The 19,241-nt window shown below is 46.7% G+C and overlaps 3 protein-coding genes across 4 annotated transcripts; all 3 read right to left on the reverse strand.

The window, feature by feature from the left end:
- Positions 1-172: 172 nt before the first annotated feature.
- LOC118119108 (aftiphilin) lies at positions 173-7,858 on the reverse strand. Of its 2 annotated transcripts, XM_035172816.2 has the most exons (10): positions 7,709-7,858; positions 5,401-6,830; positions 5,111-5,289; positions 4,773-4,899; positions 4,488-4,544; positions 3,934-4,056; positions 3,787-3,847; positions 1,611-1,685; positions 967-1,090; positions 173-847 (listed from the first exon to the last, which is right to left on the reverse strand). In XM_035172816.2, the coding sequence occupies exons 2-10, from the start codon at positions 6,793-6,795 to the stop codon at positions 724-726; spliced, it is 2,265 nt and encodes a 754-aa protein (XP_035028707.2). In that variant the 5' UTR covers positions 6,796-6,830; positions 7,709-7,858; the 3' UTR covers positions 173-723. The 2 variants fall into 2 exon arrangements, with proteins under 2 accessions (XP_035028707.2, XP_035028708.2); XM_035172817.2 differs by lacking the exons at positions 173-847; positions 967-1,090; positions 1,611-1,685; positions 3,787-3,847 and adding an exon at positions 1,978-3,643 and having other exon boundaries at positions 3,952-4,056.
- A 480-nt stretch (positions 7,859-8,338) lies between these two features.
- Positions 8,339-10,298, reverse strand: LOC118119171 (zinc finger protein 184-like). Its single transcript, XM_047342406.1, has 3 exons — positions 9,760-10,298; positions 9,601-9,728; positions 8,339-9,252 (listed from the first exon to the last, which is right to left on the reverse strand). The coding sequence occupies exons 1-3, from the start codon at positions 10,296-10,298 to the stop codon at positions 8,435-8,437; spliced, it is 1,485 nt and encodes a 494-aa protein (XP_047198362.1). The 3' UTR covers positions 8,339-8,434.
- A 2,795-nt stretch (positions 10,299-13,093) lies between these two features.
- LOC118119110 (galectin-related protein B) lies at positions 13,094-19,058 on the reverse strand. The gene is made up of 6 exons (XM_047342407.1): positions 18,597-19,058; positions 18,001-18,081; positions 17,794-17,882; positions 17,029-17,215; positions 15,686-15,843; positions 13,094-13,178 (listed from the first exon to the last, which is right to left on the reverse strand). The coding sequence occupies exons 1-6, from the start codon at positions 18,627-18,629 to the stop codon at positions 13,094-13,096; spliced, it is 633 nt and encodes a 210-aa protein (XP_047198363.1). The 5' UTR covers positions 18,630-19,058.
- Between the last annotated feature and the right edge of the window lie 183 nt (positions 19,059-19,241).

Here is a 19,241-nt window from a genome sequence, read left to right on the forward strand (position 1 = left end):
TTGAAATCACGACAGAGGAAAGAAACACGAGGATATCTGAGGATAGTAAATAATATGTTAAAAAGAAAACACAGTTAAAGGCATAGAATATATAAGTTAAAAAGAATAATGATATTAATATTTATAAGACAGGCTGAAGTTGAACTGGGAAATGACTCTAACGACACATGCAGGAGTTTCTATTGCTTTATTTTATTGTGCTGAGTTTGCTCCTAAACATGTTGTGGAATTATATTAATGTAAAAAAGAAAAGATAGAAAGATGAGTTAAAGTGGATTTAAAAACTCAATTATACACCTTAAAAGTTTAATCACAACATGAAAAGAGAAAACAATAAAGGGAAACATTCTTTTACATTCAACACATTATGATCTGCTAAATATATTATAATTTGTCTACAATGGAATTTTCATCAAAAATGCTGTGTTTTACAATTAAATAAATAAACACAAACACAAACATAATTTCATTTAGTGGGTTCGATGTAATAAATACGTGTTTAAACAGAAAACAACCACAACACTTGAGAGTAATAATAAGATTGATTGAAACACCTACTGCCCTGTAGTGATTATTTTACCCTGACATGAATGATTATTTATTATTCCGCCTCACTAGTGACGAGGAGTTTGACTTTTTGGGTTTGAGACAGAAGATGGTGAGAAGGTGGAGAACAACTCCTCATCAGTATTTACATTCTGTGTGTGTGGAAAAGAAAAGTCATCACAGTGCAGGTACGAGGACGCTTGGGAACATGAGGACTTTGGCCGTCATGAAGGACAAGTCAGGAAGTCCAGCGATCAACCGTCCAGCCTCCGCACTCAGCTCCTCGTCCTCTGGAGCTTTCCTAATGGAGAGAACACACAGACACACACACACACAAACACACACAATGGGTATTTAAAGATCCTCGTGTCTGATTTAGATTTCTTTTTATCCGATGAATGTCTTAATGTCTTGTCTCACCGGACCGAGGTGCTCGTCTTCTCTGCATCAGACATCAGTCGATTCAAAGTGTCCACTAGGTGGCAGCTGTCGGTGCTGGTTTCCAGTTTGCTGATGGTCAACTCGTACAGTTCCCGGTCGACTCCTTTACGTGCGAGTGCGTGTTACAAACACAAAACACGGGTATCAAACCACCGAGTATCAAAGGACTCACATACAACACGAGCTGAAAGGAGCAATTGCTTAACATTTGTATCGTCATGTTGAACCCATAGACTGTATTTAAAGATGGACGACATGACAGCTCCCCAAAAGTGAAGCCAAAGCATCTTGATCGCCACCTGGTGGTTGGCTGCAGTGTAAGTCTTAAGCCCTGCCTCCTCCATGTTAGCAGATGGGACATGGACCAAACTGAAAGGAGTCAAATAACTTTCTGTAAAAGTTTTTGATAAGTTTGGATTTAATGGGTTATTTGAAGCTGTAAAAACAGGGTGATTGACAGCTGCTACTGACTTGCAGTTGCTCAGGCGCACATGACGTTAAAGAGGCAAGATGACGGCGTTCAAATCCAGGATATTTTGGAGATGTCCTGTTCATCTTTATTTACGTCTATGGGTGAACCTGGTGTGTGCAAAATCTACAATCCTTCCGTTTCACACTCTGACCTGGTGGAGGACTGCTGCTGCTGGATCTGCTCTCCTCCTCTGGACCGAAACAATCCAGGTTGAGAGCACAGCAGCCTGTTCTTGCGCGGGAAGACAACGGGTCACGGTTGTTTGCGGGGATGAGGAATAAAATAAGAATGAAGAAGAAGCACGAACCCGACTGACCGCTAAAAGTGAGGTTGAGCTTAGCAATATATTGGAAATCTTTAGTTTTATATTCTTTGTGTGGTTAAAATAAAAACCTGACACACGCCAGTGAGCCGTGGAGTTGGATGAATACCCCAACTTTGCTTTCAACCACAGAGAGAAGTGACGCCACTTATGGCAAAGAGAGAAAAGCAGAGGGAAGAGAAGCAAAACAAAGAGAAAGGATCGACTGATTTATTTCAGTATTTACAAGGATTTCCCACAAAGACCTTATTGCAGTGCATTAAATCTGGATTTGAGCATTAAATCTGAATAAAAAAAAAACCACAACAATTTATCAGTCCAAAGAGAATTGTACCATTTGGAGAAAAAAAATCATTAGTTTTTAGAAAATAATTGCATGAAGGCACAACTCATGATGACGTACTGTAACGGTTCCACAGAACTGTTGTGCAAACACATTGGATTGGTAATGAAACACTTCTTTGGAATCAAACACTCTGCAGAGCGTGCGGACACAGTTCGTGCTTCAGTGCACCGAGTAAAGAAAACCCCCCAAAAACTGAAAGCAGCATTAACTGATGCAAAAATCTCAACTTCCTTTTACTGTGTCGCCATTTTCATCTTATTTGAATAGTGATGTCGAAAATAAATCTCCTGTCGACAGTCACCTGCACATGTTGAACCAAACAGAACTCAAACTCCCAAAGACACATTTCATATAACACATGAGACAATGATACATAACGAAATAAATAACTACAAACAAATAATAAATATATATAATAAATATATAGGTGCATGTTCTTTGCATTTGTAAATTATTCAGTATATCTTTTGACCTTTTTTCTGCACTGACAATTTACTGCCCCCTGCTGTTCACACGTTATCACTGCAACACTATTCTGTTTCATGTGATTCATCACTAAACATTTGTCTTGCTTGTGCTGTTGATGTTGTCATGGAAACAGGCTTTCTTCAGTGGACTCGACTCATCTAAGTGTCAATCGAGCCGTTCACATGCTGCTCATCATCAGCTGACATGTCTGCAGTCTGATGAGTAATCAATGCAATGCCACACAGGTAGTTACACACTTCTCACTCATGCAGCAGCAGCAGCACACACAGTACCACCAAGTTCCCCATCTGTCACACAACAGATCAAGAAACTCAGATCACAGCAGTTTGTGTCATGTGCCAATAACTATTTAAAGATTTCACTTTTTTAACTATGCAACATCTTCCAAGTTGATGGAGTAGCTGCAAGAATTTAGAAGGAAACTAACAAAATGCGACCTCGTCTTCTGTGGTTTTCTACTGGTCTTTCTTTTGTTACCTCCACAAGAACATAACAAATGATTCACATCAAAATGTAAAAAGAAAATCAGATGATACTGTCAGATCCACAGGCTTCATCCCCACGCACTGGGCACCACCGGGTTAGAGTTAACAGTTAAACCTCAACGGTGCCTAAAGGAATCAAAATGCTCCTTTAAATCGTAACCTTCACCCACATCAGGTGTTAACACTTCAAACTGGTTTTCCCATCTCAGCTGGGACCGATAAATACTGAGATAAATGAATAAGAAGGTGGCAGCAGGTAAAGATGAGACACTAGAGTCAGTGAAGGAAGGAGAGAAGGGAAATCCGGACAGTGCTTCCCCCTGGAAGTGTTTTGGAATAATTGGGACTGATGGGTAATGTTTTATTTTACTTTTGTTCCCAGTTTTTGGATCAGTTGGATATTTGACCTCTCACAGTTTTCTTGTTTGCATAAATAGATCAAAACATGATTTCCTAACACTGGTTGTAATTATTCCCGAGTTGAAAATCAATTGTGGTCGCCCACTGCTGCTGTGGAGGGGAAACACGGTGCAAATGAAAAGAAGCAGACAAGCCCTGGAGGAGGCGAGGAGCAGGAGGAGTCCAGAGTAAACTCCCAAAGGTTTGGGCTTATCAGAGGAAGCCGTTTCAGTGCTGGTAGTTTACTTCCAACCCCAGAAGTGAGGGGCTCTGCGAGGGGACGTACCGTCCTGAGAGCTGCTAAGGCCACGGCTGCTCCAGTCCCGCTGGCTGGAAGGGAGCGCCCCCTGCAGAGAGAGGAGGTAGTATCATGTGTGATGTTCAGGTGTGATGCTCTGGACTCTGATAAAATGAATCCAATCGACGGGTTTACCTGCACTGAGTCCGTCGAGGGGTCCTGCCTGTTCTGTGGCCCTGCAGGTTCTCGTGCTGTGACCGCTGCGTATCCTGAAGTACAAACAGCTGCTACAGCGTCTTTGGTTGGCTCAAGCATTCCCTGAAGGATCACAATAAGGAGATGGACATGTAAAACAATGACACACTAACAGACTGTAAATAAAGACACAACACGTCTCCTCGTTCTCCTGTATGGCGCCTTCATCTCACACTTCATCATTTGGAATGTGTTAAGAAAAAGGTATTTAACCTGTACTTAAACTTTTTAGTTTGGTCCAGCACTAATATTAAGGAGGCAGGGTTTATGACCTATACTACAACCGAGCACCAGGGGGCGATCAAGATGATGTGGCTTCACTTTTTTGAACTGTCATGTCGTCATTCTTTATATCCAGTTAATACTGGGTAACAGCAGTGAAACAAGATATAGAACCGATAGAACTGGATTCACACATATAAATGAGCCTGTAAGAACATTACTCTGCATCTTCTCACTAAAATAAATATAATCTTCTCCTGCAGCGGACTCACCAGGCTGGATGCAAAAGCAGGTACAGCTACCGGCTGCTTCTTCATGCCGATGAACAACTTTCAGGAGACACACAACGAAAGCAGGTTGTTAAAATACACAGATTTAACATTGTAGAAATGTGCAGTATATTGTGACTGGAGAGGAAGGAGACTTGAAATGAATCAGTGGAGTCTGATGCATTGTCCAATGACTGAAGAAGTAGTTTCAGCTGTTAACTCAGTTACAGGTGAAGACGCTGTGAGGATCGACAGTAAACAGCAGTTTTTGTGTTTTGCATAACTCACAATGTTTCTCGTGTCCACACCGAGGCACCTGAGCAGAGTCCTGTTGGTGTGGGAGCCGCTCCACTGGAACTGAAGGCCGACCGCACTGTGGACGTCTTGGTGTGGCCACCACAGGCCCCGAGGAGCCCTGAGCACAAAACACACAGAGACAGCACTGATGGTCTATATTCCTAACAGCCACTTCAGACTGTTACTACTGACAACATGTGAAAATCTTTTGTTTATTAACACTTTAAATTATTATCTGTGGTATGATTTCACCAAAAATAGTAAATGGGTTCTTTTGAAGTTAAAATGTCAAATATATCCACCATCTTCCTAATTCAGGAGGAACTCACCTCTGAGCACCGCTGAGTCCTGGCATCTTCTCCTCCTCACTCTCTGGGAGGTGTCGGGTGTGAAGATGAGAACAGAGGCTCAGCACCTCCTCCTCCTCCTCCTCACCTTCCACAGTCGGGACCACCACCTCTGGGAAAATGGCACAGAGGATCTGCTGGACACGGCAGGATAACGACACCTGGTTGGGAAAAAGATCAGACCAAGTTCCAGAATCCCATTTTCTCTGTACATCTCTATTGTTCACTGCTAATTATTATCATAAGGAGAAAACAACTGAAATGTCTCCCACCTGACAGCTGCTTCTCCTTGAAGCTCCACAGTGTCCCACCCGGTCCTGCTCCTCCTCCCCGTCACTCTGAAGGCTGCTGACTCGGTCCGGCTGCTGACTTCCCTCCTCTTGAGGCCTCTGATCATGGAACTCTGCCCACGACCCTTCTCCAGTCTCCTGTATGGGTGCTGAGCAGAAATCAGCAAAGCTGTCACTGGGCGGGAGGCTCCCCAGACTCTGCACACTCACATCAGCAGCTTGGACACAGTCTTGGTCCCTGTGACGCTCAGAACCACGGTCATCAAAGTCTGCAAATCCGGATCCTGTGTATGTTACAGACAGTGACTGGTTGGAGGTAGCTGAGGTTTCCTGAGTCGCAGATTGGTCGCAGTGACCCAAAGCCTGCTCTGCCTCTGTTTGGCTGAGATCTGCCTTTCTGCCGCTGCTGTTGCCAAAAGAGTCCGAATGCCAGTTGTTCCCCAGTTCTTCATCCTCAGCATCGGTCTGGTCCCAGTCGGTCTGATCGTCTTGCGAAGCCAGAGATGAAACAATTGGTTCCAAGTCGGCAGAAACACCTTCAAATGAAAAGTCGTCCCCGACAGACTCCAGGTCCTCTGCAGCAGACTCATACACACTGATTATTTGAGGGACAGTAGAAACGCTCCCCTCTCTGTCTTTGTCCAAGTCTCCATCCTCCTGCACCTCGGAGGTTTGTAAATAATTCAAACAATGCCTCGTTTCCCTCCATCTGTCCCCACGCTCGCCTCCATCCTCCTCTCTGAAATGAGGCTGAGGAGATGGAAATCCAAACGCTGCTGCAGCTCTCTGAGGCTGGGGGGGGTCCTGAGATGCATCTCGGTTCTCACAGTGCTCGACCTTAGTGCAAACATTCCCTTTAGACTCAGATGCACAATGAGATCTGGGCTCAGAGTCCAGAACAACCTCCTGACCCGGACCGTGTGTCTGTTGAGCCCACGTCTCGGTGCTGTTCAAGGGAGAGAGGCCGCAGCACCAGGGATGAACGGCCTGCTCTGTGAACACAGTGAAATCAGCAAAGCCTGTTTCCTCCTCAGGAGAGAAAGTACTCGAAGCACCATGGGTCCCAGCGTTGTGGTCTCCTTCAGCGTATCCGTTTGTGAGGTGCAAAGAGGATTCAGCTTTACAATCCTTCCTCTCTGCCTCCATCTGGCCCCCGTCACAACCTGAGCTTCCAGTGGGTGGATGGGTGGCAGCCTTCAGGGTGTGAGAAGGTTCTCTGAGGCTGGATGGTGGCTCCGTGGGATCTGCAACGCCTCGGGGGGAGCAGAACCCCCCAAAGTCTCCGAACTCGTCGTCCTCTGTGCCAGCCTCCCCATCGCCATCATCATCCAGTGGAGGAGGGGAGGAGGAGTGCAAGGTCATGATGTACGGCTCCATGGGTTCTCCTGGTGACACCTGACGGCCTCATGCACCTGGGAGAGGAGAACAATGGAGATCATTTATCAGGGTGTTGAAGATGGTGGTTGCTCAGATGAAGCTGTCTGTCTTCACATGGACAAACAGGATTTGCCAAATAGTTTGACATGTTTTCACTTCCATGAGCACCAGAGGTTTGAGGGACACCAGTAACGCTCCTCTCTCTCTCATCATCTATAATTTATTTAAATCTGTTTGCATCTGAGGAAATAATATAAAAATATTGTTTTCACGTGCAACAGGTTAGAACATTGATTTCATGAGGGACTTCTTCAGTTTGTATTTCCTGCAGACTTTCACAAAGTCAATGAGGAACCTTGTAATTCATATGTCCTCTTTACAGCCCTGTGGCCGGATGAGCCCGGTGCTGAGGAACCTGCGGTGGAAACAGAGAAACTGATCCAGGAAACATGATCCTCAGCCCGGAGCTGCTCAGGTAAACAGATCAGACCCAGAGCTGCAGCTCCAGGATCAGGATTAAAGTCTGAGTCGACACCTCCAACACAAACACACGGAACCGACGCTACGTGATGAAATAATAAAGAAATAATACAGAAACTAAGACTCGTGTCTGTGGAATATGAAGAGAAACAGCAGCTGCGACGTGAACAGCTCAACAACAACACAAGCTATTAGCTATTAGTTATTAGCTATTAGCTATTAGTTATTAGCTATTAGTTATTAGCTATTAGCTATTAGCTATTAGCGGCTAATCAACGGTGGAGTTAACCAGTGATTAGCTAACACCGACACATGCTAGCTGCAGCAGCCGGTAGCTGCCGCCTCCACAGCCGCTGACATGCTAGCTAAGCGATGCTAACTGCGAGCTAACAACCAGCACAGCGCTGCCCCGCCTTGTTCATGGTTTACAGACCGACTCTCGATCACTTCTCCCGGTCGTCGGTGCTCGTGTGTCGGTGCCGCAGCTTCGCTCCGACTCCATCACCTCCACATCCTCCGTCCACTGAGAGGAGCGGTTAGAGGCGAGGTGTCACTACGCCCCGTTTACAGGAGACTAAAACACTGGACTAAAGGAGGAGACCTCGGGGAAATACCGACTCCACTTTACAGACCGGAGTGACGCATCTTTAAAATAGACGATCTTCATTGTGATTATGTTAATAAAGTGTATTTGTGTTGCTGCTCATTTCCTGAATGTTTTATTTTCATCTATTCTGGTTTTATCATTCCAATTTTTTCGTGATTTAATCGTGACTTTATTCTCAAAAGAATATTAAATTGTTCCTGTTAAGTTATTACGTTATTCTCGTGATATTATATGATATATATTTTTATATTTTAATTATGACTTGATTCTAGGAATATTGACACTTTTCTTGAATGACTTTAATAATCTCCACAAACCACCAGCATCCTAGATTCCACCCAGTGGTTTAATAATATACTTTATTATAAAATATATAAAGAAAAAGAAAACACAAGTAAAAAAAATATTTTAAACATATAATATGAACATAAATCCACATCTTTTATTCTGTTTAGTGAAAGTTTTCATATCAGCAAACATAATAACTGACGTGTGTGTGAAAGGCTGATATCTGTCCACTTTCTTTAGGCCGACCGATCGAGCAGTCAGGCTTTAGTTTTTTATATGAAATGATAATTCCGTCGTATCATCAGCTGAAGGCTCCACAGTCGAGTGCGGTGGTTTCCTGGCTTCGTGGATCTTCACGTGTCCCCTCAGTTTCATTGCAGTTTTAAATTTTTTGCCACAAACCAAACAGCGAAATGACCTTTCCCCTCTGGGATCTGCGGTGCCACAGGTTTTCAGATGATAGCTATTGGCGACCATTTCGCCGCAGGATTCGCAAAAGTACGGCTTTTCTCCCGTGTGACCCCTCAAGTGACGGTTGAGATTTGAACTCTGAGCAAAGGTTTTTGCACAGAACGGACACATGTGCGGCTTTTCTCCGGTGTGAATTCTCAAATGCACGGCCAGATGGTCCCTACGAGAAAACTGCCTGTCGCAGTCGGTGCATTTAAAGGCCTTCTCTCCCAAGTGCCTCTCTTCCATGTGTCTGATCAGAGCGGAGTCCCTGTTGAACTGCTTGCGACAGAAACGACAAACCTTCTTGTCCTTTTGAGCTCGTCCCCGACCCGTAGGAAGTGCACCGGAGGACGAACCCGAGCTGCCACTACCTTCCCATTCACCGTCATCGCCCAGCGTCACAGTGAGCTCACTGAGGGATGGCGACAGCGGGCGGTCTGTCCGAGTGTTCGATCCAGAAAGTTTGACTTCAACAGGCTCAGAAGAATCAGCCTCCAGCTCTGGTTTGATGCAGAGATCCACCTGCTCCTCTTTGACCTGCTGAGGTTCACTGGTCTCAGTCTTCTCCACAGTGGGAACCTGGTCTGGCAGCTGTGAGGGAAACGCTTCCTCAGAGACGAACTGGGCGTCTAAGGGACAGAGAGGAGCCAAATTAAAACCTGCTGAATAAATATCTACAAAGATCTGACAATATTATCTTTGCAAGTAAGAATTCAGATCCTTTACTTAAATAAAAGTTGCACCTGATCTAAAAACACTTTAAAAGATTAAGTATTTTTAGGGCAGGTGCATTATTTGCATGAATCCAAATAAGGGATAAAAATAATGTCCCTCCTGAAGTTGTGAAATAAAAGATCTGGACTCTTGTGGAGTCGCAGGATGCTGGCGTCACCTTCCCCCCCCCCATCATCAGTTGCCTAGCAACCTGTGGGGAGATGCTGCTCAGACATGGAGACACAGAGCTGCTGATGCATCACCTGTAGCTGAGGTGAGCCGGTCCCCCTGGAGCCGGTCCCCCTGCAGCCGGTCTCCCTGCAGCCGGTCTCCCTGCAGCCTCTCCCCCTGCAGCCGCTCCCCTGCAGCCGGTCCACCTGCAGCCTCTCCCCTGCAGCCGGTCCACCCTGCAGCCGCTCCACCTGCAGCCTCTCCCCTGCAGCCGGTCCACCTGCAGCCGCTCCACCTGCAGCCTCTCCCCTGCAGCCTCTCCCCCGCAGCCGGTCCTCTTGCAGCCTCTCCCCCTGCAGCCCGTCCCCCTGCAGCCGCTCCCTGCAGCCGGTCCACCTGCAGCCTCTCCCCCTGCAGCCGCTCCCCTGCAGCCGGTCTCCTGCAGCCTCTCCCCCTGCAGCCGGTCCACCTGCAGCCTCTCCACCTGCAGCCGCTCCCCTGCAGCCTCTCCCCTGCAGCCTCTCCCCCTGCAGCCGGTCCACCTGCAGCCGGTCCCCCTGCAGCCTCTCCACCCGCAGCCGCTCCCCTGCAGCCTCTCCCTGCAGCCTCTCCCCCTGCAGCCCGTCCCCTGCAGCCGGTCCACCTGCAGCCTCTCCCCTGCAGCCGACACGTGTTTCTCCACCAGGCGGAAGATCTCCTGAGCCGCCGCCTCCAGCCGCTCGCTGAGCAGGACCCTGAGCAGCTGCGTCCCGGACAACATGACGGGGTCCCGCGTCCCTGACGTTACCATGGGACGTTACCTCTGACACGCAGGAAACCGTGAACTCTGCAGGATGCTTCCCGTTCCCCTTCAGAACCAGCAGGACTCATACTCACTGGCGCCCCCTGCTGCGGGGAGGAGTCTTTAACCTGTGTACAGTTTTGAAATCCACATTTTATTCTTTGTTTTTTAATGAAAATCGGTTAAAAGAAAACATGTGACTCTGATTTTAGCTTCTCTTCATTGGCTCATAGTAATTTATTAGAATTGATTTAAAGATTTTATTGCTGACTTTTTAGGCCTGTTCTGAAGATAATAAAAGCAAATAAGATAAGAAACATAGTATATAAATATTGATTCAACGATAATAAGCTGCAGGTCTGTTGCTCCCTTTAATTCAATACTAAAGACTTTCACTGCCTTTTATTAAACCAAATAATTACTCATTTCTTTCACCTCCCTTTATAAATATTTTTGCTGAGCGTCTGAGCGTTTTTGGACAGAGACACTGAGGACAGAGACACTGAGGACAGAGACACTGAGGACAAGCCAGTTTCAAGATGAGAAGTTTATTGGTTTGCAAAGTAGAAAAGAACACGTGGAGAACGAGGGTCGTCATCAAACCACTGGTTTACATCACGTATCAATGAGACATGATTCAGCGTCTGTGGACTCTCGTTGTGAATACTCAGCAGCAGAGACGCTTGGTCCCATGAACGACTGAGAAGCTCTAACACCGACATCCTGGTGATCCTCAGACTCACACGTCCTCATGTCTCACAGTAAAGTACCGTGTGGACGTCTGTACGTGTCGGAGCCAAAACACTTTCATCTCTATTGAAGAAAACCTCGATATAAACAGTTAGCATGTTACCATTAGCATCGGTAAAACGTTAGCACACACATCCTGCTGGTTACACTGTGATAGATAGAAACGATAACAACCACACAACACATGAGCAACAGATGAAGCTACTTCTACTCAGAGGACACTTCATAGATACACTGAGATCATCATGTAGCTGTTGTGTAGTTTTTCACACGTCTTCGGAAACCATTTCTTTTCTTATACTCGTTTAAACTCACGTGGAAAACAAATAGATTTACTCGAGTCCAAGTTCTTGTTTCGCACATTTTAAAATCATAAAGATGGACGACAACACAGCGCCCGAAAAGTGAAGCCAAATCATTTGGATCGCCCCCTGGAGGCTGACTGCAGTATGAGTGTCTCCCCCATGTTAGCAAATGGGACATGGACCAAACTAAAAAGTCAAAGCACACGTCAAATACATTTTTCTTAAAGACGTCCAATTAGATAGTTGTTATCACACTGATGTTTATCAAGTGTTCGTGTTTCGATCATTTTAATCTTAATTGGTTTTTTGATGCTATTAACACAAACGTTGTGATTGACAGCTGACAGGGAGACTTGTGATTGGTCGAGGGCGTGTGTCAGCAGGACCTCGGTCACCACTGCACAGACTCTGACTCATAATGACCTCAGAAGTGTAAGATGGCGGAAGTAGAGACGCGTCGTCCATCTTTATATACAGTCAATGGTTAAATCCCATAATTCAACATCAAGGTTCAGTCTCAACTTCAGTCTTCATAAATATGAGGTCATACAAGAAAACAGGCCAAAAGAAAATCTCACCTTGAAACATATCTGATAAATGTAAAAAATTATAATATAGTTATAGTATAATAAAATCACATGCTGGACTGGAATGAAAACTGACTTATTACTTCAATCTTTCCAAGATGCCGACTTACATGCAAAACAACTTGTCTTGTAAAAACTAAAGTTCATCACTTTGTACATCCACCGTCCAGAAGCTGAGCCACTTACAGACGTGGGTCACGTGAACCGTTTCACCCACTCAGGGCAGGAAGGGGATTCTCAGAAGGTCCTGAGCAGCTGAGGTGAGTAGGAACTACCTGGAGTTTATCATCATCAAAATACAATCAGGAAGAGAATCACATTCAGTTTTTTAAAGGGTTGTAGAACAATTTAAAAAAGGAGCAAACAGCAAGAATTATTATTATGATCTGAAGACGGGATCGTCTGAAGATCTTTTACTTCATGACGAAACACGACGTATGCTAATAATGTGCAGCTGCTGCTCCAGCTTCTCATGAACCTGCACCACAGACGACAAGAAACACACAACAATAAAGTCTGAAGCAGTTCAACTTTGCTACGATGAGAGAAAACACACACACTTCCAGCTCAGCTTCAGGCACAACCACACAAACAGCGCCCCCTGCTTTGAGCCCTTGAATTCAGGAAGTGTAACTGTTCATCTGACTGGTTCCTAACAACACACACAGCTGCTCACATTGTTCAGCTCAATGTGTGAGGAGCCGAACCCACAAACCCTCGTCTCTACGTACAGACAATACCAGCCTGTTTTCATTGTTACCGTTGAATGAAAACTCTACAAGTTGCATCCAGACACACAACCCGTCAACACAGTCACACATTATTTGCTGTTGTTTGTTCCGTTGCACCACTGGAGAGATGCAGCGTCGCTCCGACCTCCTCGCTGCCCTCTCATACCAAACTGCTCTCATTTCCTGTTTGTGTCTAAAATAAACCAGCTGCTGTCGAGCGAAAAGGAGTAGCGGCGGCAGAAGAGAGCGTCTGAGCGACCAGGAGGAAACCAGTCAGCGAGCTTATCTCCCAGTGAAGGGAACAACGTCCTCTGTGTGGTGTGATGACTGGACACACAAACTGCTCCGGGTGCAGAGAGGATAAGAAAAGATGTGGGTCTGCGTCGCCCTGCAGTGAGGTCAGTGCAGATGTTCTGCACAGATGTTATGGCTTAATCCAGATTCACAGCAGCGTGAGGCCTCACCTTCTGAGGACCTACCACAGAGCTCGAGTACTCTGGTGTGGTGACATCACAACTGTTAAATACACACGTGAAACTTTACAGGAGTGTTGTTGGGATCAAAATGAAGAACCAGTCCAAAGACGGGTCTGGTGTGAGAACTGGTGCTGGAAGTAGAGGTAGGACATAGGGACGGTGCCATCGGCAAAAACCGGGACATTGTAGTTTGAACTGGATCTAAGACATGTGGTGGTGCTTCCTTCTGGGTTCCTGTTCTAGTTTGACCAATCACAGTTGGTCTGGAGAGTAAAAGACGTGGAGCACATTGAATGAACTCAGAAGCAGGTAACTGTGAGCAGATATCAGCCACAACTTTTTAGTAACCAACATAAACCAACACCACTTTCTAATAAATCAGTTTTCATAAGTTAATAAGTTGTACATATCTTTATTAATGGTTAATGAATCATTTACTGACATTTCGTCAAGTAAACATTGTAAGAAACTACTTTTGGGTTGCCAGGTTGTGTAAAATCCCTTCGACTGCTCCTCGTATTCTGTGTCTATTTAAACCAGAATCCATTTATTAACCAATAACATCTCATCGTGTGAAAAACATTTTAATAAAGTGAGAACTTCAGGACTCTTTATGGTTTATTAACATTTGTACCTGAAAGACATGTTTAATAGATGGTTAACCAACATTAGTTAATTACTACATTATTACCAAATACATTTCTTTTTCCTTTTGCAACCTGGAAACCCAAGTTTTTATTATTTCTTATAACAAAGCATTAGTAAATAAATTATTACTCATTATAAAAAACCATACGTTACATCTTATCAACCCTTTATTAGAAAGTGATCCAGAAATCTACAAAGTGACTCGTATCTAGTTTGACGTGTTTTACAGAACAAGTGGATGTTGATACTTTAAGACATAAAATACTTGAGTTTGTTCCTGTGTTTATTAAGTCTCTCTCTGTCCCTCAGTGAAGGACGAGATGTCCCGTGTGCAGTGGATTTCAGAGACGAACCCTGGAGCAGTTTGTTCGACTCGTTAGACGTGTTTTATAACATCTCCCTGCTTCAGTGTGGACGAGACGTGGAACGATTCTGGAAAAACACTTTGTAAAAAGCCATAAAACACGTGAGACGTACTGTCATACTACAGACGTACTGAACATGGATATAACAGCACCGGCCGTACCACCAAACAAACACTGTGACGTTAGGTAAAAAGTTTGGTGCATCACTGTATCTTCTACACTACGATAGAAACATGAATAATTTACATTCAGAAAACCACCAGGCTCCGAGGAACAAGGCTGCGGCTAAAACCTGCAAACTCTGACCGCACACACACTTTCCCCCAGATACACAATGAGAGGAAAGTCAGGAAAACAAGTTGCATATCGTGTGAAGCTGTTTTCAGACATGCACCGAGGTCCTGACATGTTCCAGAGCGGCTGCAAGTGGGAACGAAAATGTCCGAGTCAGTGGCTCCGGACATTTTCCGAACTTTTCCTGCAGCGAGCTAGAGGGCGTGTTGCTGATGAAACAAATGTCTCAGGAGAAAACCAGGAGTCGTACACGTGATGCTAACGAGACTCGAGAGCTTCTGCCGACACTGGTTCTGAATCCTGCTGCAGGCGCCAGACACGTTCCGGACACGTTCCGGACACGTTCCGGACACGTCTGACCCGGACAAACTTCTGTAGCGCTCTTCATAGGTAAAAGGAAAACTCCAGAAAATGTCCAGACTCAATTTCCTGGACATGTTCCTGAGTTCATGTCTGAAAACAGCTTTAGAGACCAATTCAGAGGAGTTTACAGGAAAGACAGAATGCATCTAAACCAATTCTCCTTTTGAACGGCTGCATTCACCACAAATCAGTGTGTCGAGCGTGGGACGCGACATCCTGTCAGGATATAATCCTCATATTCTGGTATTTAGGTCGGTGAGACTGCAGCGTGTTGCTATGACGACTGGAACAAACCCAAGGGAGGACTGGGAAGAGGCGACGGAGCTGGAGACGCACCAACACGGAGAAAAGGGTGAAACGCTGCACGCGAGTTTTAGTAGAAAAACGTTAACAATTACTTTACATCCACGTAAAACCAGTTTTTATCTGATTATAAATTCTGACTGTCAACACGGCAGAGTTTGACCTTTTTCAGTTTATCCACAACTTTTACAAATTAAAACATTTTCACCCTTGAACAAGAAGTTGAATCTGCAGCTGCTGAGTTCCAGATGTTCCAGATGTTCCTGAGTAACTGGCTCCTGTAACATCCGAGCCCACCCCACCCCCCCACCTGCCTCTCTCTCCCTAAAGGATTCAACAGAACTAATCAACACTGTATAAAAGCTGTGAGATCCCTGAACTGAGGCTACGTGGAAAAACACCTGAAAACTGAGCAAACACACAGAGAAGCATCACATGGGATCAAAGCTTCAAATCAAAGGGACTGAACGAAGTGAAGCAGAAGATCTAACTTGTCTCTGCCGGAGCCGGAGGGACAGGACGGGGGAACGTGTGTGTGTGGTCGTCTGCATCAAGTCCTGTCTTCACACATGACCTGCAGAGCGGGGGTAGGCCGAGCTTGGTGATCTGTAGATCTCCTTGTATCCGTACTGAGTCGATCGAGGGCAAAGATTTCACTTTGTGATAAAAGTCAAACAGCGGGTGTCCGTCCACGAGTATCCGGAACCGCTGGTGCTCGCAGTGGATCTCCACCTGCACGAGGAAGAGAGAATTAATAATCATCCAGGTTTAGAATAAAAACAGAAACAGTTACATTTTGTTGTTTGTGCATCAAACTGCAATAAAAGAACGATAAAGTGGTTAAAGGGATTTGGGATGTGGAACTAAATCTAAAAGGTTCTTTCCTGACCCAAAAACAAACCAACAAATGGGGGTTAACGATGTGACTGATTGACAGAACGACTCTCAGACCCACAGAGGTTAAATACCTGAACCCCCCCATTAGTCAGTCAGAGCTGAAGAAGCCTCTTGAGGAGCTGAGACTTCTTCAAGAAGCACAAACAAGTTGACTACGTTAAACTTCTGCAGATAAATCCATCAGATTCTTTTTACTCCCGAACGTCGAGCCTCTAAACTCCAGATGTCGGCTCTGAATGAAAATCCCTTCTCACTACATCTCACAATGTGCTGCTCCATTTCATTGTTTGAACTTTTCCCAGATCATCTGAAACCCTGTGAACCCAAACTCACCAAATCCCACAATGCATCAGTGTAAACAACCTCCCTCTGTGCGGTTTGGACCAAACAGACTCAGGTGGGTTCACGGCGCCTGAGGCCGGTCGGCGTGATCTGAAACCACTTCCTGTCCCGTGTCCGTCCACATGCCAACAAGACCACATTCTGCAGAACGTCCTAATCTCCGTCCCCGAGCGTTTGGCTGAGTCACGACACGTTATCACGGAGCTGACGTTACATAACCAGACGCAGGATTAAACAGTTGTTGTGTCTCTTATTGTCTTAAGAGAAATTTAAAGCCGACACCTTTGAAGCTTTAAATTTACGCACACTCGAAGGTTGTGTCGTTTATTTTTAGACAAACACCATATGTTGCTTCTCAGGCCACATTCAGGATTATTAGAGCGGAATTGGACATCATGAGCTCAAACGTCCTCAGGTCTTTGGACAATTACCCATCATGCATTATGTGCTCGGCCTCCTCCCTCCCAAACAGCTGATCCTCCGTAAACAGACGAGCACGCAGGAAACCGGCTGAGTGCAGATAGGATTCAACAGGGAGATGCACTTCCTGTTTGTCTCTGGATGTTCTACACTTTGCAGTTGGGACATGTCATTGTGGTAAAAACATGTCATTGTGATTTGCACGTTTTGGGAAATGTACAGTTCCTGCAGGAGATGAATGCACAAGTGAGTGTTTACCCTGAAGGGCTGGTCAGGGATGAAGGGGAAGTAGGAAGTGGACACCTCCTCCCCCGTCCACTTCCCAGAGATGCGGGCACTGCGTAGGAACTGGCGGTCGCTGAAGCGGGCGCTGAGTTTCAGGGCCACGTCGTACGGCGGCTCCTCCTTGTCCGAGTCCCGGCTGCAGGTCAGGCTCACGTCAAAGCTGGAGGAGGAGGAGGGGGAGGAGGAGGGGGCAGAGGATTGAGGGGTCAGACAGACAGGACGTCAGATGTGACGATAGCTAATCTGGGATGAATCATAATTCTGCTGCTGCTGTGTAGGAGCAAAGCATTGTGTGTTAATTAGCAATAATCCCTGCTGACACCCCCTCAGCACACACACACACACATGACTACAGGAAGTTCCTCGACTCGGAGACTCAGAGAAGCAGTCCTGGGTTTTGTGTGAACTTTGCCATGAATCCTGTGCCAGCAGCCGCCACTGAACACGATGAGGTCATGGGGAGGTTTCATCCAAGTTGGACACAAGTTTCCATGTAGGGAAGGAGGACACACCCAAACCCAGCAGCCTCACTGGGTCCTGCTGCCCCCCCCCCCTCTCTCCCTGCTGAGGGGAACGCCCTGTCTCTGCATACTTAAGAAGCCACTCTTCTCCCCATGGCTGCCCACACAGTCCCTGAGAGGCTGAGCAGGTCTGCCCCGGAACAAAGAGCCTCTCTGAGTCATGAAGGATCAGACTGGGTGTCTGACATGTGGACATGTGGACATGTGGGGACCTCACCTCTCCGGCTCCTGGTCCACGATCCCCATCACGATGATCTTCTTCCCGGGACGCATGCCGCCCCGGATGCGGCCGCTGAACGGCACCGTCTGCGCAAAAAGCACATTTCATCCATTACGCACGTGTCCCGAGGCGCAAAGCAGGACGCACATGAGAGTGTGTGAGTGTGAGTGTGTGTGTGTGTGTGTGTGGGGGTTCTGTTCCTACCAGGACACGAGACAGGTCCTTGTCAGGTGAGATGAGGACGGGCTTCCCCAGCGAGTCGTTCAGGTGCTCGAGCTGCGCGTTCTGCAGCAGCGGGACAGAAAGAGACCAGGAGGAAACTGTCAATTACAGATCTGAACACACGCACAGAAACACACAGACACAGAGAGACACGCACACACGCACAGAGACACACAGACACAGAGAGACACGCACAGAAACACACACGCACGCACAGAGACACACACAGACACACTACACACGCTGGTCTCTGCTTACAACAATGACACGCTGGCAGCAGATCTGTCATGTTATTTGTCGGAGCAGCGTGAGATCTGAAATTGGCCTCACGCACGTTGCGGTGCGCGTCCCGCAGCTCAGCGGCTGCTCGGTCCAGGTGAACGCACCGTATCGTGTCCCCCCGGCCACACATGAAAGAGTCGCCGCCCTGTGCGCACGGAACGCGCTCCGCACAATAAGCCACATAACGGTCCGTTAGAAACCGACCCGCTCGCCTCAGTGACACACGCACACACACACACGCACGCACACACGCACTGAGACACCTCCGTGTCCCCTGTTCTCCACCATCTACTCACTCTCCCGTCGCTCTCCGCTGCCTGCACCGCCATCTTGATGCGTATTAGCGCCGCGCTCGGTGCCGGGGGAGCGCGTGTGTGTGTGTGTGCGCGTCGTGGCGCTGACTCAGGCGGATGTTCCTGCTCCTCCTGCTCCTCCTGCTGCTCCGGCCCGTGTCGCTCCACGTCTCCCCGGAGCCTCAGCGGCTGCACCTCTCCTCCTCCTCCTCCTCCTCCGGCCTCCCGGGGAACCCGCCTGGATCTCTGCTGACGTATGAGTTATAATAATTACAGAGCAGGAGCTTAATCCCCGTCTGCTGCTGGAGGAGGAGGAGGAGGAGGAGGAGGAGGCTAATCAGACAGATGTCCCTCAACCCTTCACCCAATTAGGCTCCGTGGACTCTCTGCTGTTATTCCCTGGGACAAAGACCAACCCGGGACAGACAGAGGACGAATCTTTAAATGTAGAACGAGTCTGTGATTTAACAGCTTCTCACTGAAGGAACTGGACATTCACACTATCTCCATTCACTTCTGCACAACCCCCTGTCTCCTGCCCCTCAGTGGACATCTACACACATTACAACACAAACCCACCAAGCATCAGCCACTTGTCTCCTTCAGTGTCCACACATGTCCTCTACTCTGGGGACATGATCTCCTCAG

This window comes from Hippoglossus stenolepis, chromosome 12, assembly GCF_022539355.2.
Source record: "Hippoglossus stenolepis isolate QCI-W04-F060 chromosome 12, HSTE1.2, whole genome shotgun sequence".
Taxonomy (NCBI): Eukaryota; Metazoa; Chordata; class Actinopteri; order Pleuronectiformes; family Pleuronectidae; genus Hippoglossus; species Hippoglossus stenolepis.